The sequence below is a fragment of the Babylonia areolata genome, chromosome 24 (genome assembly GCF_041734735.1).
Source record: "Babylonia areolata isolate BAREFJ2019XMU chromosome 24, ASM4173473v1, whole genome shotgun sequence".
NCBI classification, from domain to species: domain Eukaryota; kingdom Metazoa; phylum Mollusca; class Gastropoda; order Neogastropoda; family Buccinidae; genus Babylonia; species Babylonia areolata.
The window spans coordinates 23,926,527-23,954,026 of NC_134899.1; the positions used below are offsets into that span (position 1 = coordinate 23,926,527).

The following is a 27,500-nucleotide window of genomic DNA, read 5'->3' on the forward strand; positions in this document are numbered from 1 at the left end:
GTAGATATATAGTCAGCAGTTGCATAGCTATCTTTTGGGGGTGGGGTGGGGGGGGGGGAACCCGTTCGATTATTTCCAAGACCAAGCGAATCTTCAGACCACAGTTAAAGTCCACTGTGTATTACATACATTTTGTCCAAATCTGTGGGACCCCCTGTAAATGTCGGGACTGCCTGCGTCAACCTTTTTAAAGATAGGAATTACTTGTACTTTTGCCATTTCTTTTGGATAGACCCTTGGCTAAAATAAATCAAAATGAGAGACAGACATATCGACAGAAAGAGAGAGAGAGAGAGACAGAGAGAGACAGAGAAGACAGAGAGAGTAGTTTACACTTACTAGCACCTTAATTACCATTTGTTGCTCGAGGTGTATAACCATGAGGTGAAGTGCACAGGCGCGTGCGCACACACACGTACACACACGCACGCACGCACACACATTCACACACACACACACACTGGGAGATGAGGTGAAGAGAGAGAGAGAGACAGAGAGAGACAGTGACAGAGACAGACAGAGACAGACAGACAGAGACAGAGACAGAGAACAGGCTGGCAATAATCAGATTCAGATCCCCATATCTGAGGACGAAGTAACACAGACAGAAGAACTCATGTGGGGGTGGAGGTGGAGGTGGAGTTTGTGGGTGGGTGGGGGGGGTGGCGTGGGTGGGGGGAGGGGAGAATATACATATTAAAAATTGTGCACAGCAAACAAGCAGCCCCACTGCTTCCAAACCACAGCACAACGAACCCAGGAGGACGAAAGGGGAAGAGGGGCGAGAGAGACATGTGGAGGGGGCATTAAACACTCCATAAAACACTCCATCATAACGAGGCAAAGCGACAGTCCTGGAGAGCATTTCTCCTTTCACGTTGGCGAATGCGAACGATCCTCGATGATTTATCTCAGTCTTGTGTGGCACGGGTAACAAGATTAACAACGCAATCGTTCAATTGCTCGTCATACGTTAATGCAGTTTTGCGCTCCTCTGTCTGGCCGCAAACCACACCAGAAATTCGATAATATTGTCCTGTCCCTTTCCATTCTCTCTTGAAACAGAACTGGTTGCGATGGAAAGGAGACGGGGTGATGGGCGGGGGGTGTAGGGTGTGTGCATGGGGTGGGGGGTGGGGGTACTGAGAGAGAGAGAGAGAGAGAGAGAGAGAGGGGGGGGGGACAGCAACAGAAACGAATCTTCTTTGCTATCACAGTCCAGCCAACAACTGAGAGCATGGTGCTGCTGTCATTCAGACGAACAAGGGCTCATTTCGGGGGGTTGGTGGGGGTGTGGGGGGCGTGGGGGGTGTATATCAGTCGTGACACACAAAATACGCTTGAGAATTTCCATGAGTATTCATTCGTAGGACTAGGCGCGTACCGCTGATTGATAACCCAGAACTGCCTGGCTGGGTCTGTTCCAATGGTATGGTCAAGGGGTGAGGACAATAACCACACATACCATCGCTATACATGAAGGCTTGGGTAACCCGTACCCTGTACCTATGCAGTGAACACTTTCCCCCAACTCCATAACAGAGTTGTAAATGGTGGAGGAAGGGGGCAGAATGCTTAGGACGCTTATCTGTCAATACAGTGTCCGTGGGGATCTGGGCTAAGATCCCCGTGTCGCCCCTTCTCCCAAGTTTGACTTCAACAACCAAACGGAGCATCCTGACACGACAAACCGGTCTCGTGGGCAACGGCATGCTGCGTCTGTCCAGCCATCTGACCCTCAACACCAAGTGTCCGGCCGCCAACCTGGACACTGGCAGCAACTTGAACAATCAGGTGTGGCCGTCATCACTGGCTGGAGACGTCTGTTGGGGGTGGGGGTGAGGGTGGGGGTGGGGGTGGGGGGGGGAGGAGGAGCATGCCCCGAGAGCTGCAGAGAGGGCACGTGCAGGTGCTCATCCACAGCACGTGCCGGGGATACTGGGGTACCGTGGTCAACCTCTTCTACCACATCTGCGTCAAGGTGATGTCGGTGTACAGTATTGTGATGTGAGACTGCATCATTTGGGTGGTGTCAAAGTCAAACTGTTGTCAGATTAGCTAAGCAATAACAGCTTTAAAAAAAACATCAAACCATCTATGAAAAAAAACAAAAACAAGCAAATAATGCTGTGATGTTTGATATCAAGTATTGCGATGGGAGAATGCCTCATTTGAGTGTTAATTTTGTGATGTTTGATGTCAAGTAATGTGATGAGAGATTGGTTCATTTGGGTGTTGTGATATTGGTGTCATGTAATGTGATGAGAGATTGGTTCATTTGGGTGTTGTGATATTGGTGTCATGTAATGTGATGAGAGATTGGTCCATTTTCGTCTTGTGACGTTGGTGTCAAATGTTATGTCATATGGGAGTTGTGGTGATGCTGTGATATTGGTGTCATGTAATGTGATGAGAGACTGGTTCATTTGCGTGTTGTGACGTTGGTGTCAAGTATTGTGATGTCAGATTACATCATTTGGGAGTCGGTATATTGATGCCAAGTAATGTGATGTCAGATTGCATCATTTGGTTGTTGTGATGTTGTTGCTGAGTGTTGTGATGCGATATTGCATCATTCGGGTCTTGTGATGTTTGGTACACATTTTGAGTGATTTTGTAGTATGTTATGCTTTTGAGTGTGTACGTGAGCTTACTGTTAGCGTTTGGACTGATGTCTGTACGGGTTTATAAATGGAAGTTGTCGTTTCGGTGGTTGAATGCACGTTTTGCACATCGATTTTTTTACATTGTGCAGTGCAGTTGCGCATAATTTGTATGGTGGGGTGAAGCATGGATTAGATTATTATCATTGTTGTTGTTGGTTTGTTATAATAATAATAATAATAACAATAATAATAATAATAATGATGATGATGATGAATATGATGATGATAATAATAATAATTATTATATATATAATACATAATAATAATAATAATATTATAATTATCTGTGTATATGCACACGTGTTTTCATGTACGTACATATAGATTGCTAAGGAAATCGAACTTGGTAGGCTAATTCTGATGCAGTATCTTGTCAAAGTTCGTTGTGTTTGCCCACTTGGACCAGGCTGCATGTTTTACATTGGGACCATCGTATTGCGAAGCCCTTAGATCAGAAATAACTGATCAGGTGCTATATAAATAAACATATTATTATTATCATTATTGTTATCATCATCATCATCATCATCATCATGATTATTAATTTTTTTTTATAAGGATCTCGGCAACACAATCTTCGGGGCTTGCAACGGAGACAGTGGCGGACCTGCCCAGTGTGTGGCAAAGAGATCGGCCTGGTCAGTTTTGTGGTCAGTGGCTGTCTGACGAGCTGCCCCAGTGCCTACGTGAGGATCAGCAGCTACATACATCCCCTGGATCCAGACCACCATCGCCAGCATAGGCTGAAATGACGTCACTTTACCATGGTGGAGTGATGGCCTAGAGGTAACGCGTCCGCCTAGGAAGCGAGAGAATCTAAGCGCGCTGGTTCAAATCACGGCTCAGCCGCCGATATTTTCTCCCCCTCCACTAGACCTTGAGTGGTGGTCTGGACGCTAGTCATTCGGATGAGATGATAAACCGAGGTCCCGTGTGCAGCATGCAATTAGCGCACGTAAAAGAACCCACGGCAACGAAAGGGTTGTTCTGGCAAAATTCTGTAGAAAAGTCCACTTCCTGCACGCAGGAAAAAAGTACAAAAAAATGGGTGGCGCTGTAGTGTAGCGACGCGCTCTCCCTGGGGAGAGCAGCCCGAATTTCAGACAGAGAAATCTGTTGTAATAAAAAGAAATACAAATACAAACAAATAATACGTCAGGCTGTACGAAGTAGTACCACGACGTCAATGACTTAAGAGGCAGTACCAGAGACTGGTTTGGGGGGTTTGGGAAAAATAACAACAACAAATGCAACAATATTTCATTCGATGAATTGTGAAAAAAAAATCATTTTAAGTTTGATTTGTGCAAGGGAAGAGAGAGAGAGAGAGAGAGAGAGAGAGAGAGAGAGAGAGAGAGAGATAACACACACGCACACGCACACGCACACGCACACACACACACACACACATCGTACTCCATGTTTAATTCACATCGAATAAAAAGAGTAACAATTACCGACGAACTCATGTGGGAAAAAAAAGAAAAGAAAAGAAAATACAACATGGTTGTATGAACAGCAAACGAATAGCACACATAGCACACACAGCTAACTCAGACAAATAAGAAGAGGGTGTGTGGGGTGGTAGGGTGGGGGGTGGGTGGGGCGGTATAACAATGCTGTGAGCCTTATCGGTTGCTTGTCTGGGTACCATAAACACCCCCTTCCACACGACACGAAGTGACATATCTGCTGAGTGTTTCTGTCCGAAATAATATCACTTTCTTATTTTGGCGCAAAAGTCCCCCACAATCCCCCCTCCCATCCCCCCCCCCCCCCCCCGACGATCAGTCCCTGTCATAAGTAAACCGGATAACAACGCTATGAACAAATCATTCATCTGATCGTTCACCATGCGAAACGCGATTTCGTAATACGTCCAGCCGCATGAAACCAGTGATTCTTTCCAATTTCCCTTTTCCGTACTGTCGTGTATCATTCTACCATATATATATATATATATATATATATGTGTGTGTGTGTGTGTGTGTGTCTCATGAGACAAGGCGGGGAATGATTGAGGATGGCAATGAGAAAGAGAGAGAGAGAAGAGAGGGAGGGAGGGAGGAAGAGAGAGAGAGAGAGAGAGAGAGAGGGAACGACGGAGAGAGTAAACAAAGAAGAAAAAAAGAAAAAAGAAAATGAAAGGGGAAGAGGGAAAGCCACGAAAGGAGAGGCCGGAATATAGCGAGAGAGAGAAAAAAAGAAGAAAGAATGAATGAATGAGAGAGAGAGAGGGGGGAAGCGAGGGAGGGAGAGAGACAGAGAGACAGACAGAGAGAGGGAGAGTGACAGAGAGACAGAGAGAGAGGAGGGAGGGAGAGGAAGAACTCAAAAAGTTTTTATTCAAGGATCTGTCCTGCCTTGAGAAACATAGACAAAGGTAGATTCATAGGTAGGTAGACAGACAGACAGATAGATCGATAGACAGATAGATAGATATAGAGACAGAGAGTTCAGTTTCAAGGAGACGTCAAAGCGTGAGGACTGATCCATTTATGATACACCACATCAGCCTAAAGAATGCCTGACCTGCACATAAACCAAATGCGCTGGAAGGGAAGATGGGAGGGAGCAAAGGAGAGAGAGAGAGAGAGAGAGAGAGAGAGAGAGAGAGAGAGAGAGAGAGAGAGAGAGGAATGAGAGTTTTATTCTATATCACTTGAAGCGATCGTTGCAATTACAAATACATGTCGTAATTTCACAAAAGCACACAACATAAATGGGTGAACTACACGATCGTGCATTTTTCAGTGCAAGAAAAACACAACTTTTTTTTAACTTTTTTTTTTTTTTAAATTGCAGCACAATCTGTTAATCGTGACATTGATGCGTTTGAAGTTAGAAGTTAGAAGTTTGACGATGTTAGCTGCGAATGCCATGACTTTTCATAGGAGTCAATAGGGGGGTAATTGACCAAAAAATAACCGAAACTACGCAAAGACTGCGTTGCCTGGTCTTCTATGCCAGATACAAATTTAGCCAAACAGATATTTTTCACTTCTTCGCACTTTAGAATCATACATATTTGCTTAAGCCTCATATCTTTCGTCTGGCTGCAAAGAACATTCCCTAACAGCCACATTGACAGAGGGTTCAAAACTGACATGCACTTCATTTTCTATTTGTCCTTCACTGTGGATATTCTGTCTGTGGATATTCGATTGGGTCACACCTTTTCTGAACCTTGCTATTGCTGTTCTGTAAATGGAAAGCTGAATAATATCCAAGTATTCTTCTCTACCTATGCATTTTCCCCCCTAACCAGTTAACGCCGGAAAAAGCCTATAAACAACGGCCATTTTGGAAAAAAATGAAAGTCGGAAACAGCAGAAAAGTTGGGCATTGTTATCTTTATTTTTATTTTTCGAATTCTTTTCGTCCATTAGAGGATTTAGTCTAAATACAGATCTTAGGCCATCTCCCATTCACGACCTAATCCTTATGGTATTCTAACTGCCTGGGGCCTAAAAGCAGATTTCAATGCCCCATCCCTCTCCACCCGCCTTTCCGGAGTTTTCCCCAGCTGGTCTGATGCCACACTCACGCCACAACAAGTAAAAGATTTCACGTCCTCCCCAGATCACATTGTTCTGACAGAGAGCGAATTTCGCCCTTCTTTTGTGCGTTGGGATGGATACCAAAGCTTTCAGCAATGCTGGCTGGAGAGGAACGAGTGAAGAGAGAAGGGGACAGAAAAAGACAGAGGGGAGGAGGTCTCTGGGGTTGGGCGGGGGGAGAGTAGTGGACAGCGTTAGAATGATAAGGGGGGGAGGAGATGGAAAAGAGGGGAAGGGATGAGAGAGAGAGAGAGAGAGAGAGAGAGAGAGAGAGCAACAGCAACAACAAAAACAGAGAAAGAGGCAGAGAGAGAAAGAGAGAGATATGTACAGAAAGAAAGAGAGACAGAGACAGACAGACAGAGAGACAGAGAAAGAGATACAGAATCGGAGAGACAGCGAGAGATGAAGGAGAGGTGAAATGGAAGTGGCCTGATGAATCCGGCCACAGGCCCTCATCTTGGAAGGCATGGAGGTCAAAGTAAACACCCCGGGCCGTTATGGGCTTCACTGATTGAGGATAAATAACACCCCGCCCCACCTCGCCCCCCGACCATCTCCCACACAAACGCGCGAGCACACACACACACACACACACACACACACAACCACCACCACCACCTCACTACATGGCACGCTCACTTTCAGAGTCAATTACAGCTCGGGATCACATCAATCTGTGGGAAATAGGAGGCAGACCTGACCGACAGACACGGACGTTATTCACCTCGCATTTCCAATCAGCTCATAATAAGGGTTGATCCCACGGTGATTATAGCTTACCCCTCCACCTCGCTCTCCTCTTCCCGTCTCTTTTTACACACACACACACACACACACACACACACACACACACACACACACACACAGGCGAGCGCGCGCGCACGAACGCACACTTCGTATATGAAAACGTATGGAGGGTTGCATGTTAGATTTTGGAGACTGGTTATTACTTTCTTTTGTGAGTGATGGTCATAAGTTCGGTTTAATGTCCAATCAATCTGGGTGACATTAAACTTAAAAAAAAATATATCGATATACAATACTATGTTATGATCTACAAAACTCTGTTGATACCAGCGAAAAAAAACGTGTCGCAAATTTCTGATCGAGAGGAAATATCGAGAGAGGAAATGATTTCGTCAGGGTCAGCATTCTAAACAATAATCCAATAACATAACGATTTTCGAAACACGCATTGAAAGATAATGCGATCACCAGATGATGGGTTTGTACAAATGCCTGGGAATGCGGATGCTTGGTACGTTCGTGTTTTCATAACCCAGTGAACACTGACACAGACGGGGTATCTTATAGGCGTATTGAATCTTAATAGTGTTGTACACAGACCAAAGGGACTGAGTGAGGCATCGAGTTCTGACCTGGGAGATTGTAAGATTCTCCAGTCCTTAACACACTAGGCCGAAACCGGGCTCGAACGTAGTTTGAAACAGTTTGAAAATCCAACGCTCTCAGCCCTCGGCTTAATTTCGAAAAGGCGATCTTCTAGTTTCTACAAGTATGAAACGGTTGTTCATGAACCATAACTTATTGATGGATGAGGTGTGTATTGAGATCATCATCAACTCACTATCAACTTTAAACTCCTTCTGTCCTGTTTTTTCCTTACCCATTTTAGGGGGGGGGGGGGGGGGGTGAGAGTGTGGGCAAGGAGGTGCCCCAGAACGTTTGGACACTTTGTTTTTCTATATTGGATGGTGACAAATGATGATGGGGACGACAACGATGCTGCAGCGGAAATCGGTTTAGGTTTTTGTGCCGACTTGAAAAACCTGTACTCAACGCTTCCTTTCACGAAATATATCTGCGTCAATCCGGCCCAACAGATAGACATCTTCACCATCAGCCAAGAACTTAGAGCAACAGTGACAAAGACGTATCCATGAAGTGGATAAGGGATTACCCTCGATTGTTGCCATTACTAAACCCTGGGTTGAAGCCGGCTATGGGACCAAAAAATCTCAAATCTGGTGGGGTTCAAACACTGTCCTCCTGGCAGACAGTCCACGAAGCTAACCGCTTCGCCATGGCGGCTGGTATTGACAGGGATTCTAGCTGTCTGCCTTAATGTGCTGCCCTTCCGGGGGAGGCTATAAAACAGGGGCAATAAAGGTTTGTTTCCTCCGTCTGTCAATGCAGCATTGGCTTGTCGGAAACCCCCCCAACTTCCGCTGGGCGTCAATATAAAGTGGGAATGCAGTTTGTGTTGCAAGAAGGTCACGTCACAGAGAGAGAGAGAGAGAGAGAGAGAGAGACAGACAGACAGACAGACAGACAGACAGACAGACAGACAGAGAAGGGAAGTGGGCAGATTTAAGACAGATTGTATCAACATACAGCCCATTCAAAAATATATTATTGCCCAGATAGCTTGTGTTTATTTCGTAAACCTATCTCATGCAAAATGATTCTATTCAAAATGCTAGAAAAGTGATAAACATGTTATTTTTTGTTGTTGAAGACATGAATCGATTTCGGGATATCTAATTCTAATACAATTTTCGTGGGATTTTTTTTTAGAAAAAAATATAATACCCCTTTTTAAAGCCTTTAGAATTCACAAAATGTATATCACGAAAGAGGACTGGATAAAGTTTTCTTGTTTTCCCCAGAGACATCAGCCGGGAAACGTTTTCAACTGGCGTCAGTGAAGCACTATATATGTGATGTGAAATTAGCTGACGGAGATGAAAAAGACCAGCATACGTTGGGGAAATCTTGAAAATATGAAATTCACCAGACATAGACTGCGACCTCTGGCTTTTTTCTTGGTGGAAAAGCACGTGCGTACACACACACACACACACACACACACACACACACACACACAAAGGGTGCGCACCTACACAAGCACATTGCAGCATACACCCACATACATACTGTCCATCACTAAAACCTTTCAGACACAATCGCGATGAAATATAAGAAAGATACAAAATGTCTTGCTGATTTACTGAAAAATAATGATCCAGATTTAGCAGCAGTTCTGTCAGTACATTGTCTCGAGGGCAATTTATTTTATTTTGTTTATATATTTTTACAATTTGCTGACCAGAGTGAATTACGACTTTGATACACTGTTTAGTTCCCAGCATTACTAACCATTGCATATCATTTTAGACTGAAGTCTTATGTGAACAGACCATAAACAAGCGAAACTATAAACCAGTAAACACACACAATTTGATTTGTCACTTTTTTCTCGGAGCTTTTGATCGCGTTTGTTTTTTTTGTGTCCTATCTTCCAGCCTCCGTTTGTGGCACCATTCTCACGTCACTAACCCCGACTCCCCCAGCACGCAGCCACGCCCAGAGTCCTGTCATGGCAATCTCCGCCCCAACAGTCCTCAGGGTGCTATCAAATCAAGTCGCTGTAGCTGAATGGCCACCCTCAGAGGAGAACTGTCCCTGCTAGTGAGTGATTACGGACGCGTTCAATAATGCCTGCTGTGATTCAAAACATACAGGGTGCTTCTTGCTGAACCCCCGGTGACACCTATGTCACGGAGCCAGAAAAAAACATCAGCATCATTCCGATACAAAAACCGGAGCCATTTTAACGTCTTCTCCCTGCTCGGACGCCATACAACCAGATAGACGAACGGTCCCCGTGGGAACATTGCGAAAGGATATAATTTGATACGCGAACGTATTGAACGGATCTTGGCCTTCTATTTCTCCTCACGCCCTCCCCCCACCCCCTCCACCTCGGGAACAATGTCAGTAAATGATCAAACCAATCGAAGAAAGCAATAAACTAATATCAACCTCGATCCCTCGAGCAGTCTGTCGCAACACGTTCCTGTTTTGTTTTTGTTTTTCCTGAGCCAATCTGTGCTTGGTAGGTGGTGTCCCTTGGGATAATGAAGTGGATCTTTTACTGACGAACCGCTGGAAGTTTCCAGCTTGCTGGGGACCAGTGTTTATTTGCTGTCTTGGAAGGTTCGGTCTGGCTCTGGAATGTTTGTTTAAGCTGTTCAAGTGTTCCCCTGTAGTGTATGACACGATTAGCGACTGTGTGGTTGATTGCGTTGATGGGGTGTTTATTTTTGGTGTTTTTAGAGTTATTTCCCGTCGAGTGCAGATTTTATTTCATTTTATTTTTGTTTTTGGTGCCGTATCATCCGTGACAGCTCAGTGGCATTACTCCCACTCCGCTCATCTTGAGTACCCTGAACACAGCCGTACCCAGGTTCATCTGCAGCAGTTCCAGCGCCGGAAGTCCACAGGGAATTATCGACATATGGTCGCCAGAAGGCCACGTAAAAGAGGGGACGCTGCGCTGCTGCTGAGTCACTACAGTAATGACTGCCCTGATTCAACAAACGGAGGACACCTCCCACAGAGCACCTTACTGTCGACAATAGTGACAAAGTCAGGGATCCAAACTAAGCGTTGCTCTGCTACACTTGAACTTAAGACTGAAACAAACTGAATTTGAGTAACATTAACAGCCATGATGTCTAGAAACGAGACTGCTCTTTATGGGATCGCCATTTATGTTTACAAATCTTTGAAAAGATAAAACGTCATGATACTTTCTACTATAGATATATTCTATTGAATGTTGTAACATTGCTGTTGTATTACGATGTTTATTATGATACCAATACTTCATTGTACACGTGTCACAGCTTCCGGTTCGGGGCTTTGGCCCTTACTTTAATACAACATTTTTGTTTTCGTTTATGAACTCCCTCTCTTTCTCTCTACCTTCCTCTCTATCTCTCTGTCTGTCTGTCTATCTATCTATCTCTGTGTCTGTGTTTTTGTTTGAAAGACCTATGTAGAAAAATATCGATTCACAAAATATACAAAGTACAGAAAATATATATATAAAAAAAATAGTAAGTTCTTGATAATCAAAACAGTTTATACGGTTTGAGTCAGTAGAATATCCTACATATTAAAAAACAACAACAACAACAAAACAATACACAAAAAACAGCCTGTGTTAAATGAAATCCATATGAAGTTTTAAAAAAAACGCTTGAAGCTCCACATGTAAAAGGGAACACTACATGTCAATAAGAAACCCAGTACAGTGGAAAAGATGTTTGTAGTACCGATTTCCTGAAGCCCGCAAAATGCCTCGTGTAAGTCTGAATTCCTATACAATTAAGAAAAGCAAGTTCGTATCAAGAGGAAGCCTTATATAGTAAAATAGGATTGTCTGGACGATCAAGGGCCTACCCTTAATGTCTCCTGTGGGTTGACAGCTAGCTGTACGGTGGCTGAAACCTCGGCTGATTTATGACACGCCGTGACCTTCACTCTGTTAACAGGATCGATGACCCATCAGCTCTAACAACACAGAAAACGTGCCCAGCAAGGCACCTTGTATGAAATTGATCCCCCAAACACAGCTCTCAGCCTGGGTTCAATCCTGTTACCTTCTAACTTTCAATTTTCAATTCCGATCGCCAAAGAAAAACATGAACTGTGCAATCGATGGCTGCATCTTTCCATCCTTCTCTTCTGCTTCTTCTGCACTGACTACAAATTTTTACCCGCATTTGGTCGCAACTCTAACATTCGACTCTATTTCAGGTGCTGCCCCTCAGTATCTGAAAGAAGTCATTCTTCATTTTCCCATTCAACTCCATCCGTCTGGAACCGTTTACCTCAAGATCTTTGCCACTCACCTCAATGTATCAAATAGATCTTTTTGAAAAATCCTATGGATAAACCTACAAGATCTTTGCCACTCACCTCAATGTATCAAATAGATCTTTTTGAAAAATCCTATGGATAAACCTACAAGATCTTTGCCACTCACCTCAATGTATCAAATAGATCTTTTTGAAAAATCCTACGGATAGACCTACCATATTTAAAAAAAAAGACATTCAGCTATAAGCCATGCAAACTCTCTCTGTGTGTGTGTGTGTGTGTGTGTGTGTGTGTGTGTGTGTGTGTGTGTGTGTGTGTGTGTGTGTTCGGCTATATTTACTAAATATCTGCATATGGTGATTTTGAGAAAGAACAGAAATAGGGGTAAAAGTGTGTGGGTTATTAGATTGCTGGTGTGTGTGTGTGTGTGTGTGTGTGTGTGTGTGTGTGTGTGTGTGTGTGTGTGTGTGCGCGCGCGCGCGCGTGTGTGTGTGTGAGTGTGTACGTGCGTGCGTGCGTGTGTGTAAACAAATAATGTAATCTGTAGTCTTTGAATATGTTTCATGTTTTCGTGTACTAAATCATCATATTTCGTCCTTTTGTAAGTAATGATACGTGTATTATTTTTTTTTTATTGTAGAGCGCATTGAGTTCCACCTCCTAGTGAGGAAAGCGCTCAGCAAATATCTGCTATGATGCTGATGCTGCTACTGATTATTATTAGCATCATTATGTCAAACAGACAAACAGACAGACAGATATGCACATAAAGAGACACAGCGAATTGCTCACTACCTCTCTTTACATGAGGAGTGTGTAGAAAGGTGTGACTGGAAGTTTCGGGTGGAAGGAGCTGAGGGGAGAATAATGTGTCACTGATCAAAATCTACAGCTGTCTTGCCCGTCTTGCTCTGTGGCCATCAACCTGCCACTGGAAATGGTACCGTGGACCGGGGGGAATCACACTGCCCCTAAAAGGCACCACACAAGCTCCTGTTTCCGGCTACCTGCCAGAACTTACCGCTCAGCACATACAATGGATCTTTATTAATCCACTCTGGGAAATCGGATGTGTGGACAAAAGGCTCGTGCGAAATATTCCCCATTCTCTCAAGACCGTGTGTCGATCACAGCAGAGCTTATAATTATGGAGTGGTGCACAGCAGCTGGTGATTCACCACCGAGGAATTCCTTTCAGTTAATCTTGTTTGCTCATGAACAGGCAGAACCCGCCCCCCCCCCCACCACCCCCAAGGTCACTGTTTGGCCGACTACGATGACCATACTAGAACTGTGAAACGCATGAACGCATCTGTACGTAGATAACGTGCGTCTTAAGTCGCTGTGACGACGTTAAATGTTATTGCTTTTAGAGATCATAAAGTCTGCATCCCACCCCCTCCCGCTGGCAGAAACGGTATAACCTCCACCAAAAGGGACGTTTTGTGCTTTTCCTAATAATAACAAGCGACAAACGCAGTAGTGCTTTCCCCTTTCATCTTAAAACAAGAGAGGCAAGGCCTTCAAGACTCACTTGTGATTCACTTAAAAAAAAAATCCAAGCTTTTTATGTATTGAGCATTATTTCAAAATATAATGTTTAAGATGAGAAAGATCAGTTTAAAGCAAATTAACTCCCCTAGCATTAATTACAGAGTAATTTCCCTTTTTTTACTATCTGCACCAAAACGTTTGCAAAATAAATAAACTTCCATGCTTAGCAAAAGAAGTTCCTGTTTGAACAAAAAATGATAATAATGACTGCTCTTGTTGTTGGGTCAGAATATCAGATCAAAGTGCCAAGTTTAGAGAATACAAAAAATATAAATATAACAGTAAATGCAGTTTGCATATAATTAGGCTTCATTTATTATTTTTTTGTGCCCATCCCAGAGGTGCAATATTGTTTTAAACAAGATGACTGGAAAGAACTGAATTTTTCCTATTTTAATGCCTAATTTGGTGTCAACTGACAAAGTATTTGCAGAGAAAATGTCAATGTTAAAGTTTACCACGGAGACACAGACACACAGACACACACACACACACACACAACCGAACACCGGGTTAACATAGACTCACTTTGTTTACACAAGTGAGTCAAAAAATCACTGACATAATTATTGAAAGCAAACAGGAAATTCACTTTGCGCGTCCTGTTCTCACTTGCCCCCCCCCCCTCCCCCACTGCTTAGTTTTGTTGGGGGGGATCCCCGACACCAACAGGTAACAATCGGGCCCCGACACCTTTCACACAGGGACAGGGAACGTGTATCTGTAAGGTGCAGAGGTGTCTTTTCATTGAAACCCAGCCGTAATTCTGTCCTGTGGACCCCTCCCCCCTCCCCGCCCCCCAACAACTTTGGCTCCAAAGAAGAAACGACATGAGCGATCAGCACGTGCACTTGTGTCAGATAAGGAGGGAAAAACCGCCCATGCTCCACACACAGCCAAACCAAACATGTCCTTTGTGTGGTCGTCACGTAGGCAGTGCATTCTGAAAGGAAGGTAAATATGTGCACGTGAACAGTTTGTCGACAGCCCACTGTGACACGTTGGAAACCCTGCATCGTGATTCTCGGTCGGTAGGATCATCGTTATCATGTTGTCGTCATCATCATCGTTCTCCTTACCGTCATCACTGTTGCTGAAGTCGTTGTTATCATCATCGCGGCCATCACCTTTTCATCATTATTTTTATTATTATCAGTATCATTATTGTTGTTGTTGTTATTGTAATAATAATAATAATAATAACAATAAATTGTTGTCGTCATCATCATCATCATTACTGTCATTCTCATTTTTACTGTCATCATCATCGAAGTTGTCGTCGTCGTCGTCGTCGTCATTTCTGTTGTTATGAAGGGTATCGTGACTCACCATTGTCTGTTCGTTGATGGAGTCGATGCTGTTGATGTACAGCGCCACAGCCACGTTGGTGTGCTGCCCTGAAAATCAGTCATCATCGTTATCACCACCATCAGCATCCTCATCACCACCACAACCACCATCTGCATCATCATCGTCATCACATCCACCATATGCATCATCACCGTCACCACCACCATCTGCATCATCGTCATCATCACAACCACCATCTGCATCATCACCGTCACCACCACCATCTGCATCATCGTCATCATCACAACCACCATCTGCATCATTATTGTCATCACAACCACCATCTGTATCATCACCGTCACCACCACCATCTGCATCATCATCGTCATCATCACAACCACCATCTGCATCATCATCGTCATCACAACCACCATCTGTATTATCGTCATGATCACCGCCATCTGGATCATCGTCAGTATCACAACCACCATCTGCATCCTCGTCATCATTACAACTACCATCTGCATCCTCGTCATCATTACAGCTACCATCTGCATCCTCGTCATGATCACCACCATCTGGATCATCGTCAGTATCACAACCACCATCCGCATCATCGTCATCGTCACAACTACCATCTGCATCCTCGTCATCATTACAACTACCATCTGCATCCTCGTCATGATCACCACCATCTGGATCATCGTCATCGTCACAACCACCGTCCGCATCATCGTCATCATCACAACCACCAACATAGCTATCATCCTCATAATTACAACCGCCACCATAGCCATATATAATCGTAATCACAACATCAACATAACCATCATCATCGCAATAATCACCAACATAGCCACCATCATCGTAATCATAACCACCAACATTGCCATCATCATCATCATCACAACCACCACCATAGACATCATCATCGTTATCGCAGCCACCACCACCCACATCCTTCTCATCACCACCAACACCCCCCACTTCATCAATTCCACCCATATCCCAATCAACCCCACCGCCCCAATCCTCTTCAAAGGTTCGGAAATATGACATCGGTATTCTCTTGGGCCTTTTTCATCTTCCTCCCAATTGATGTCCGTGAATCTCAGCTGTCTGACTTTGATCTATTGAAAGAGCGAGCGCATTTCTTCGACTGCCGTTTCTCCCCTTTTGAAAACGAACATAATCATTTCTTAGACTGCAATTTTCTCCGGTATTGACCAGAAGACCGCTGTCTCGGAACTAATAATGTGACTTTTTTGGCCTGCTGTTTCTCTACTGGTAGTTATTACCTCCGCTACTGTTATTAAATAATAACACAACGCAGCAAGGGCACGAGAACACAGCAGCAGACACAGACGGAAGGAGGCACACACAGAGACAAGAAATTATTGATACACAGACACACGACAGAAACAGCGAGACAGGTTCCGACACAGGAACAGACGGGGGTGAATTACCCGAATCGAAGTCTGGAGGTACGGCGTTGTCATAGGAATCAAGCAGAGCGTTGACAAATTCAGTTCTGAAACAGAAAAAAAAGAATAAGTAAAAAAATTTAAAGAAGCAAAAGTTCAGGCCATAAAATTATTTTTCACTTTATGTGATCCAAAACTATCAAAACTGCGGGAGTCATATTGATTTTCATCGATTTTCAGTCAGCTGTCAGGCGTAACAGACGCTCTTGACAGCTTATCAGTGTAAGCATGATCCATGGTCTTGCCCTGATGAGGAAGAAAAAGACAACAACCAACCAACAAACAAAACTACGATCTAGATATTTGATCATTTTATTTTACATGTGCCTGTTTCTTTTCTAGTCTTGACCTGATCGTGGTCGTTCTGTCAGTGGGCTGACTCCTGGCGCCGTTAGGGTTGATCAAAGTCACTCTTAAACTTATGCCTAGTCCGGTACCAGCACATATACTGGGACGTGTCCGACGGGGACACACACACACACACACACACAGAGGCACACACATATGCACACATATTCGCTGGCACACACACGCACACACACACACACACACACGCACGGTGTCTCTCTCTCACACATACACACAAAGTCTCTCTCTCTCTCTTTCACACACACACACATACACCAAAACAAAAACAAACAAACAAACAACAACAAAAAACAAAAAAACAAACAAACAAAAAAAACCAGCAAAAAAACCAGCAAACAAACAAACAAAAAAACCCACACACATACAGAGGAGTGAAGAATACATACAGAAAAGAGGAGAGAGTTAACAATACGCATCACCAATGCCCTCACACAACCTCCTTACCCAACAACCCCCACGAAAAAACAGCAACAAACAACAACAAAATACCAAACAATCAAGAACAAAAGACAACAAGAAAGAAAAGACACACGCCCTCAGATCGTCTGATGGTCAATACGGAGAGAGGAAGGGAAAGCTGCAGATGGTGGAAATGAACAACTTCTCCTTCTGTCCCACGGTCACCAGGGAGAGTGGGCCCTCATCGGAAGTCTATAGAAAACCAGTCTGGCCGGACAGTGAAGGGTAGCAAAGGAAACTACAGTGTTATTGACCACACTGGTCTCTTTGTCTCTTCGAAACACACACACACACACACACACACACACACACACACACACACACACACACACGCACAAATACAGAGCGATCGACACACAAACAGAAAAGAGAAGAGAGTTAACAATACGTATCACGAAACTCCTCGGCCGCACCCTCCACACCCACTGACTACACTGGTCTCTTTGTCTCTTCGAACACACACACACACGCACGCACGCACACACACACACACACACACACACGCACACACACACACACACACACACACACACACAGAGGGATAGACACACAGACCGAAAAGAGGAGAGAGTTAACAATACAAACTCACACAAACACACAAGCAGAGGCTCCTTCTTTCTCTCTCTCACTCACACATACATACACACAAGAACACACACACACACACACACAGACACACACACACACACACACACACAAACGCACACATACATAGGGATAGACACACGGACACAAAAGAGGAGAGAGTTAACAATACTTAACACCAAACCCCTCGGCCGCACCCTCCACACCCACTACCCCCCCTACACCCCACCACTCCCTCTCCCTAAAAAAAACAACAAAAAACAAAACACAAAACACACACACATACACACTAAACACACACACACACACACACACACACAGACACACACACACACATGCAGACACACACACACAGAAACACACACACACACACACATGCACTCACACAGACACACAAAGACACACACACACAGACAGACACACACACACACACACACACACACACACACACACACACAGAAACACACACACACACACACACACACATGCACTCACACAGACACACACACACAGACAAAGACACACTCACACACAGACACACACAAACACCAAACAAACAAGAAAAAGACAACAACAAAGAAAAGACACACGCCCTCAGATCGTCTGATAGTCAATACGGAGAGAGGAAGGGAAAGCTGCAGATGGTGGAAATGAACAACTTCTCCTTCTGTCCCACGGTCACCAGGGAGAGTGGGCCCTCATCGGAAGTCTATAGAAAACCAGTCTGGCCGGACAGTGTAGGGTAGCAAAGGAAACTACAGTGTTATTGACCACACTGGTCTCTTTGTCTCTTCGAAACACACACACACACACACACACACACATAGAGTTTGTAATCCATTTGTATTTCATCTATATTTCATCCATATGATTGTATATTATCATTATTTGCATATTTCATTTATGTATTGATTTATCTATTGTTATACATGTTCTGAGTTGTGTATTGATTTAGTTATTCGTTTACTGTTTGCCTCCGGTGTTTGATTCTTTTCCATTTTTCTCGACACAGCCCGCTAATGTGGTTGCCTTTTTCATATTTCGAATGTTCAGTTCAGTTTTAAATTTGTCCTGATTTATGAAGCCACATTCATTCTCTTCATAAAATAAATTTTGGACAGACAGTTCAATGGGATGGGACTCAATTCTTTCCATCCATCTGCATATTTTTCTCTTTTATGTTTTTTTTTCTTCTGACAAGCAATCATTCTACTGATTTATCTCTTCATTCGTTTCCATTCTCTGCCCATTCATCTTCGCTTTTTTTTTCCGCGACAAACGCCGCCATTATAATCTCGAGTGACGGTGGTCTGGTTTACGTCCCTTGGCATCGAACCGGGCCATCTGCCCATGTCAGAGAGAGAGAGAGAGAGTGGGAGAGATGGAGGGGAGAAGAGAGGGAGAAAGAGAGGGAGAGCGAGAGCCAGAGAGAGACAGAGAGAGAGAGAGAGAGAGAAGAAGAAGACTAAGAAGAAGGACGAGATCAAAATGTTTTATTGAACCAGCCCTTCTGCCCATGTCAGAGAAAGAGAGAGAGAGAGAGAGAGAGAGAGAGAGAGAGAGAGAGAGAGAGACAGACAGACAGACAGACAGACAGACAGAAACTAAAAGAAAGAGCTACGAAATATCATCACAGTTTTACTTTGAGCAGCAGTGATGATCACAGGGAAAGAAGAAAACACGACACACACCAACAGGTACACTGTGAGGACTATAATTTATCGAAAACGACCAGAAACGTTGACCAAACAGCACCACAACAAACAAGTTATTCCAAACGACCAACATGCTCACCCAAAAACACTGCAACACACGAGTTATTTCAAACGACCAACACGCTGACAAAAAACAAAACAAAAACAAAAACAAAACAAACAAAAAACCCACGAGTTATTTCAAACGACAAACATGCTCACCCAAAAACACTGCAACCCACGAGTTATTTCAAACGACCAGACACGTTGACCAAAACACCACAACCCACGAGTTATTTCAAACGACCAACACGTTGACCAAACAGCACCACAACAAACGAGTTATTTCAAACGACCAACATGCTGACCAGAAAAATACCACAACCCACGAGTTATTTCAAACGACCAACACGCTGACCCCCAAAACACCACAACAAACGAGATATTTCAAACGACCAACACGCTGACCCCCAAAACACCACAACAAACGAGATATTTCAAACGACCAACACGCTGACCAAACAGCACCACAACAAGCGAGTTATTTCAAACGACCAACACGCTGACCCAAAAACACCACAACCCACGAGTTATTTCAAACGACCAACACGCTGACCCAAAAACACCACAACAAACGAGATATTTCAAACGACCAACACGCTGACCCCAAAACACCACAACAAACGAGATATTTCAAACGACCAACACGCTGACCCAAAAACACCACAACCCACGAGTTATTTCAAACGACCAACACGCTGACCCCAAAACACCACAACCCACGAGTTATTTCAAACGACCAACACGCTGACCCAAAAACACAACAAAAGAGATATTTTAAACGACCAGCACGCTGACCCCCCAAACACCACAACCCACGAGTTATTTCAAACGACCAACACGCTGACCCAAAAACACAACAAAAGAGATATTTTAAACGACCAGCACGCTGACCCCCCAAACACCACAACCCACGAGTTATTTCAAACGACCAACACGCTGACCCAAAAACACAACAAAAGAGATATTTTAAACGACCAGCACGCTGACCCCCCAAACACCACAACCCACGAGTTATTTCAAACGACCAACACGCTGACCCAAAAACACAACAAAAGAGATATTTTAAACGACCAGCACGCTGACCCCCCAAACACCACAACAAAAGAGATATTTTAAACGACCAACACGCTGACCCAAAAACACAACAAAAGAGATATTTTAAACGACCAGCACGCTGACCCCCCAAACACCACAACCCACGAGTTATTTCAAACGACCAGACACGCTGACCCAAAAACACAACAAAAGAGATATTTCAAACGACCAGCACGCTGACCCCCCAAACACCACAACAAACGAGTTATTTCAAACGACCAACACGCTGACCCAAAAACACCACAACAAACGAGATATTTCAAACGACCAGACACGCTGACCAAACAGCACCACAACCCAAGACTAGCGCCCCTCGCTCGCCTCACGAACCGAACGTTCACTTCATCATCAGTGTGAGCGTAAGACACTTCTTCATACCTCTCCTCCCAAGCGTTTTGTAAGAAAGCAGACAGCTGTACATTATCAAACCGACAGGGAGCAAACTTTCCTCCCTGCCCTCCCTTATAATTAGAGGGACAGTCATACAGATCCGTGAACCTTGGTGTCGTGGGCTCTTTGATGCTGTCATATCTATTGTTGTGGGATGGACCCCAGACGGTCATTAGTTCTTGCTGATCGATCGATTCCTTTCCTGACAAAACTTCTACATATTGTGGGTGTTGAAGATGTGTGTCTGCTATAATTCCATCCTGGATGTGACAGACACCACACAAACACACACACACACACACACACACACACACACACACACACACACACACACACACACACAGAGAAAGAGAGAGACACTTTGACTCTTTACTGTCATTAGCTTAACAGCCCATGTGACAGGGGGGTACAGGGGAAGTTACGTAACAAAACAAAAACAAAAACTAACGCAACTAATATTACAAAAGCTATATCAATAAACAACAGCCAACAAATTACACACACACACACAAAACAACAACAACATCAACAAACAAAAAACCCCAACAACATCATCATCATCAGATTGACCATCCAAATACCAATTCTATCTGCTTCTATTTTGACCCTCAAAATGATAATTTTGGAAACCATTAATGTTTGCACATATTTTGTATTAACAGGCGTTTTGATCATTTATTTTCTTTTCCCGTGTATCTACTGCCTCTGAGACGTATTTTGCAACTGAGAGGATAATATTTTCGTCATTTGATGTTAAGACACTGACCAGGTCTTTCCTCTTTGCTGCAGCTGTTTTAAAGAGTGTACAGTTTTCCCGAACCTCATCGTATCCTTTACAACTGAACATGAAATGAATCTCATCTTCTTTACTCTCACCACAGATTGGACAAGGAGATGTTGTTAATCCACCTGTCTCAAACCATCTTTTATTAGCATTCAGCCCGACTGTTCTCAATCTAAATCTAACAAGATTGACTCTGTGCCACCTGTTTGTTATGATTGAAACATATCTTTCTGTCTGAAATGCTGTCTTGAAAGAAAAAAAACAGCTATATTTATCATTACTTTCCATTTCTACATGTCAATTTTGTTTATAGCACGCTATCAATCTATCTTTAAATTCCGAGATAAACGCATTTTCGTAACCCACTCCTTGACACATCCAAACAAGTCCAAATCCATGTTCAGTTAGAGTTTTTTTTGATTTGATAAACCCAGTTTTGTTTACCTCTCTCTTCCTGCAGTAGGATCATCTCATACGCTTGCTTACATAATCTGGAAGCCGGTAGCCATGTCAGCTTAATCCAATACTTTACACATTTTACGGAAGTCTTAACATACAGTGGGTATCTGCCGGTTTCCCCATATAATGCTGTGTTTGATGAGTGTAGTGGAACGCCGAGAAAATGTTTAATAGCAAATGTGTGCACTTTTTCGAGTTGACTATTAATCAAAAGTCCCCAAATTTCTGCTGCATAGGTCAAAACCGGTTCAACTTGTGTGTCAAACAATTTCCAGAAAAGTCTCATATCAATGGAATGTAGCTTCCGCAAAGATTAGATAATTTCTATTTCCCCCTTTTTCCCTTTTTTGCTTGTTTCAGCCCAAGCAGACGACAGACTCAATTTCGTGGTAAATAACATCCCCAGATACTTATAGGAATTCGTCACTATTAACTCTTTATCTCTATAAAACCATTTTTCATGTGCTGAAAGGTGGCCCCCATTTCGAAAAACTATAACATTAGTTTTTTCAAGATTTACAGTTAGCCGCAGTCTGTCTGCTTCTTGCTTTAAAACAGTTGATTCGAGAGAGAGAGAGAGAGATGGATAGCATCGAAGGCTTCCTGAAGGTCAATGAAGTCAATAAAAACTATTCCTATAAGTTCATCATTGATAGAACGTTTAAAAAGCCAATTGTCGATCATTTTGTCAGATGTTTTTAAAGGAATGGTTTGAGTGAATCAATTTGAATTCAATCAAGTGAGGGAGAGTCTGTTGTTTTCTAATGCATTTCTTTCCAGCTAGTTATGTGAGAACTGATGAAATTGAAGGCAATCAAAGGGTCATTTGTCTTGAAAGATTGAATTAAGTTAGCTTTTTTGAAACGTATTGGAAAATAAATCTTGTTACAGACTCCCTGTATTCGATCCGGTGAGCGACACGGGGCAATGGGCATTTTACCCTGATACCAAGGAACACACCAGTGATGCTCTGCTTTGACGATAAGTAACATCACTAAAGGTGTTAGAACTGCTGCACACTCGTGATGGTCGATCGACATGTTGATCGAATTTAGATCAAATGTTAATATTACTGCACCCGCTGAGTCAGAGACTTAAGTAAACACAATAGATGAGAGACAGGGGATGAGGGGGTGGGGGTGGGCGTCTGGGGAGGGGGGAGGGGTGCAGTGGTGACACAACAGGAAATAGAGCTGGAAGGCAGATGACACCAAGGTCAGGGCTAACACACTCTCCCCAAACACTGCCGCATCACTGCCTCCCTTGGGGACAGCACCATTTAGGAAATGACCCGAGCCAGATCCTTAATTAAGAGTAGCGAAATGAATTGGCCAAGGCATGGCCACTGTCGCTGTGGGGCGTGGGGGCGTCACGGGAGGAGGAGGGTGGGGAGGGGCGGAGGAGGAAAGTTAGGTCTCTCCTTGACACCCACCCTGCTGCTTCACTTTGTGTGTGTGTGTGTGTGTGTGTAGGAACGGAAGGGGTTGGGAGCTAAGAACAACATGGGGGCGGCATGTGTATGGGTGAGTCTAAATCAGCGGCGTGGTAGTAATGCCACTGAAACGGTGCAGATGATGGGCAGCAAAAAAAACAAAAACAAGAACAAAACAAAAACAAAAACAAAAAACCATGGGGGAGGCACGGCTGATTATTGCCTGGGGGTGATGACCGTGTCTGGTTCTCACTCTGGGACAGTTACTTAGAGGGCAACCTTTCTCTTGCCTTCTGTGTGTGTGTGTGTGTGTGTGTGTGTGTCGTGGGGGGGAGGGGGGGGGGGGGGAGAGTGGGGGCGGGGGGGCGGGGAGGGAGTGCGCGTGCGTGTGTGCGCGCGCACGCGCACGCAGAGGGCGCATGCCTCTCTCCTTTTCCCTGTCATGTCATTTAGAGAAAACCATCAGCAAACTCAGTCAGTACGGAGTTGCCAAGCAATGTGTACCCCAAGGTTCATTCGAGAACTATGAAATTTTCAATGGAAAGCGGTAACGTCAAACACCTTTCAACTAAAACGACAGAAAGGCCTTCTGAAGTCTGTAGTCATACAAGAGCAAGAACAATGAGCTTCACCTCAGAGCAATGCGGCACGTATCAACACAACGTTGTTTTTATTTGTATTTTTACGCAAACGCACAAAAGACCCCAAACAAACAAACATCAGCAACAACAAAACCACAGAGAGAATGAAGAATTAGATGTCTCCATTAGCTCTTTGCGAACGATAAAATGGATGAGCCTTCACCTGAAACGTACAAGGTCTCGCATGTGTGTGTGTGTGTGGGGGGGGGGGGGGAGTGGTGGTAGTGGTGGTGGTGGTGGTGTGGAGTGGTGTATGTGTGTGTAGGTGTATGTGCATGCGTGTGTGTGTGGCTACGCGCGTATATACGTGTGTGTGGAGGATTGCTTATGCGTGTGTATAGTTTTCTATTCACATTTTGGTGTCCATATGTAACATTGGCATAATGTGTTATGCGTAAAACCACGTGTTTTGTAAAGGACCAGGGGCAGATTTCTGGATAGTGTGCTCTGTAAGATCCATTCTTCTTCTTCTTTTTAAAGAAGCCATTTCTATTAACGGTCTCCTTTTTCTTCATGAAGGCAACGCCACTTTGCATTTTCTCGCACGATGGTTTTTATCGCGTCAGAGAGCCTTTTTAGATCCAAAGAAAGGTTTTCTTTCAGTCCTTGAACTTCCTTTTCCACTGATCAAGAAGAGGCGTCTTGGAAGATGGACGACCACAGGAGGGCGGGACACCTTGATGCATTGCACTGGAACTGCTTCGCACGCCTCTTCTTTCTGGCAACTACTAGATCGTGCAAGCCGTCACTTTTGTCCAATAAAAAAAACGAATAGAATAGAAAAAAAGATTAAAAAGAAGCATAACAAAACTCCAGCTCTCAAAAAAAAGAAGAAAAAAGAACAAGCAAAACCTTGAGAGTTCAAACACAAAAGGAAGCACAACAACTTCACGAGATTCCAAGGGGAAATGGAAAGCAAGTGTCTGTTTGCAGCCCTGCTCAATCCATTTTGCCGGAGTAGGAGTGAGTGATGTCATGTGTTAGGAAACGTGGGTACTCCATTATTATGTACAGACAGGCAGGCAGACAAGCAGGCAGACAGACAGACAGGCAGCTCACCTGGTCTGAGCAAGACATGTCGGAACGGCAGTCAGGACGACCAGCACAGCGAACAGGGCGTAAGACTGAGACCCGGTCGACATCATCATCATCGTCGTCTTCATCGTTGGGTTTTGTGTTGGCCTGATGGCGTCAGGAAGCTTCCCCGACCGCTGTCTGTCTCTTCCTGCACACACACACACACACACACACACACACACACACACACACACACACACACACACACACACACACACACACACACGCACACAATCTAATCACTTGTCACCGTATATCAAGTTTGTATGAAAAAAATTACATGTAAAAACAGTAACAACCTTCTTCTTCTTCTTCTTCTGCGTTCGTGGGCTGCAACTCCCACGTTCACTCGTATGCACACGAGTGGGCTTTTACGTGTATGACCGTTTTTATCCCGCCATGTAGGCAGCCATACTCCGTTTTTGGGGGGAAACAGTAACAACCAAACAACAACAAATAAAAAACAAAAAAACAAACGTAGTTTATCTTAAAAGAAAACCTGTCTTCAGAGATACAGTCACAACTTACTGACACATCAAATGTAACGAAGAAAGTATAAATCCAATCTGCTAGGCATGTAAAAACTTTTAAACTGTGGACCAACTACACTCCTTCTCTGTCATACAGATTACGCTGCTCCCCAGTCACGCTCGTTACACGGGAATGAAAAACCCACAACTCAGACACACAGAACCTTGAAAACTGACGCGTGGACAGCTCAAAACATACCTCGGCAGACAGATGAGATGAATTCATTCAAAAGACCGGACAGGCAAACACAATGCAGCAGACAGGAACAGTTGAAGAAGTAAGAAGAATTAGCAGGTGGAGAAGAAGATGATGGGGAAGAAAAGAAGCACATGTGGAAGAGGGGGAGAAAGAGAGAGAGAGAGAGAGAGAGAGAGAGAGAGAGAGGAGGAGGAGGAGGAGAGGAATTGAGATAGAGGGGAGAGGAGAGAGAGAGAGAGAGAAATTGAGAGAGAGAGGAGAGAGAGAGAAATTGAGAGACAGAGGGAGAGAGAGAGAGAGGAATTGAGAGAGAGGAGAGAGGGAGAGAGAAATTGAGAGAGGAGAGAGAGGAGAAAGAGAGAAATTGAGAGGGAGAGAAGAGGGAGACAGAGAGAGAGGGAGACAGACAGACAGAGAAAGAGAGCGTCAGAGACAGGGAAAGAGATTGAGAGAGACAGAGAGCATCAGAGAGAGAGAGAGAGAGAGGGGGGGGGGTAGGGGACGAGGGGGGAGGAGAAACAAGAAAAATACAAAAAAAGACGCTGAAAATGCTGAAAAGTGTCTGCGAAGCCTGGACTTGATCCAAGTATCGTTCACTTCCCAAGCGCTTAATCTCCTGAAGCAGGTTCACCACGCTTTTAACCCGGCCTTTTCACAAATGATGTACAGTCCGCTGCAAAAAGAGCATGCCTGAAAATAATAAGCAGTGGAATATGCGGATAAAAAACCCAAAAGGTATCGACAAAAAAAAAAAAAAAAAAGAAAGAAAAAGAAAAAAAAGTGACACAAACACGAAACAGAGTCCCTCCAAACACAATAACAGACAGGACGAAGCAGGGAAAGGGGAAGCAATTCTGGAAGAAGGGTGACGGTATCCGGCTCTCAAGGCCGTGGATGGGAAAGAAATAAGATCAAATCGAGTAAATCAAATTTGTCGAATCCAAAAGTCACCAAACCATCCTCCCTGTTTGCTGCGGAACAATCTTCCCATCACCTACAGGAAAAGCGGAAACAGACTGCTCTTTGCTGACCCTTCCTAACCACATTATGAATGAATGAACGATACAGATACTTATACAGCGCCTATCCTCGGTCGGAAACCAAGCTCCAAGCGCTTAACAAACACGGAGTCATCTGCACAACAGGCTGCCTACTTGGGTAGAGCCGACTGACGGCTGCCATTGGGCGCTCATCATTCGTTTCCTGTGTCCTTCAGTCAGGTTTAAGTCACACACGCATATACACTCATTACGCGCGATTCAAAATAAAATGACACTTTTTTCTTTTGTACCGCTCATGCAACCGTGCAACGCACATTTTCTCAACTTCTTACACATGAAAAAAAACATGTCCTAAATATCCTTAATAAAAACACAGTTAGTAAAAACAGGTACCCATGCCACAATTTGTTTTGAAAAAACAACAACAAAAACCCCATTCAAAGATCCTGCTAATCGAGTCGTGGTACTGCCATCTTGTGTGGAGTACAATATCTAAATTTGTTAATTACGTTTATGGATTCAGTATATTTTCTG

At 44.0% G+C, this 27,500-nt stretch overlaps 1 protein-coding gene across 1 annotated transcript in view; it reads right to left on the bottom strand.

Annotated features, from left to right (window-relative positions):
- The window catches only part of LOC143298828 (glycine receptor subunit alpha-2-like), a 139,181-nt gene that overhangs the window by 30,680 nt on the left and 81,001 nt on the right, over positions 1-27,500 (bottom strand). The window contains exons 2-4 of the mRNA XM_076611821.1: positions 25,219-25,384; positions 16,171-16,235; positions 14,744-14,811 (exon numbers count right to left, since the gene is read on the bottom strand). Coding sequence (XP_076467936.1) covers positions 14,744-14,811; positions 16,171-16,235; positions 25,219-25,322 — 237 coding nt within the window. The 5' untranslated portion in view covers positions 25,323-25,384. The remainder of the gene's footprint in view (positions 1-14,743; positions 14,812-16,170; positions 16,236-25,218; positions 25,385-27,500) is intronic.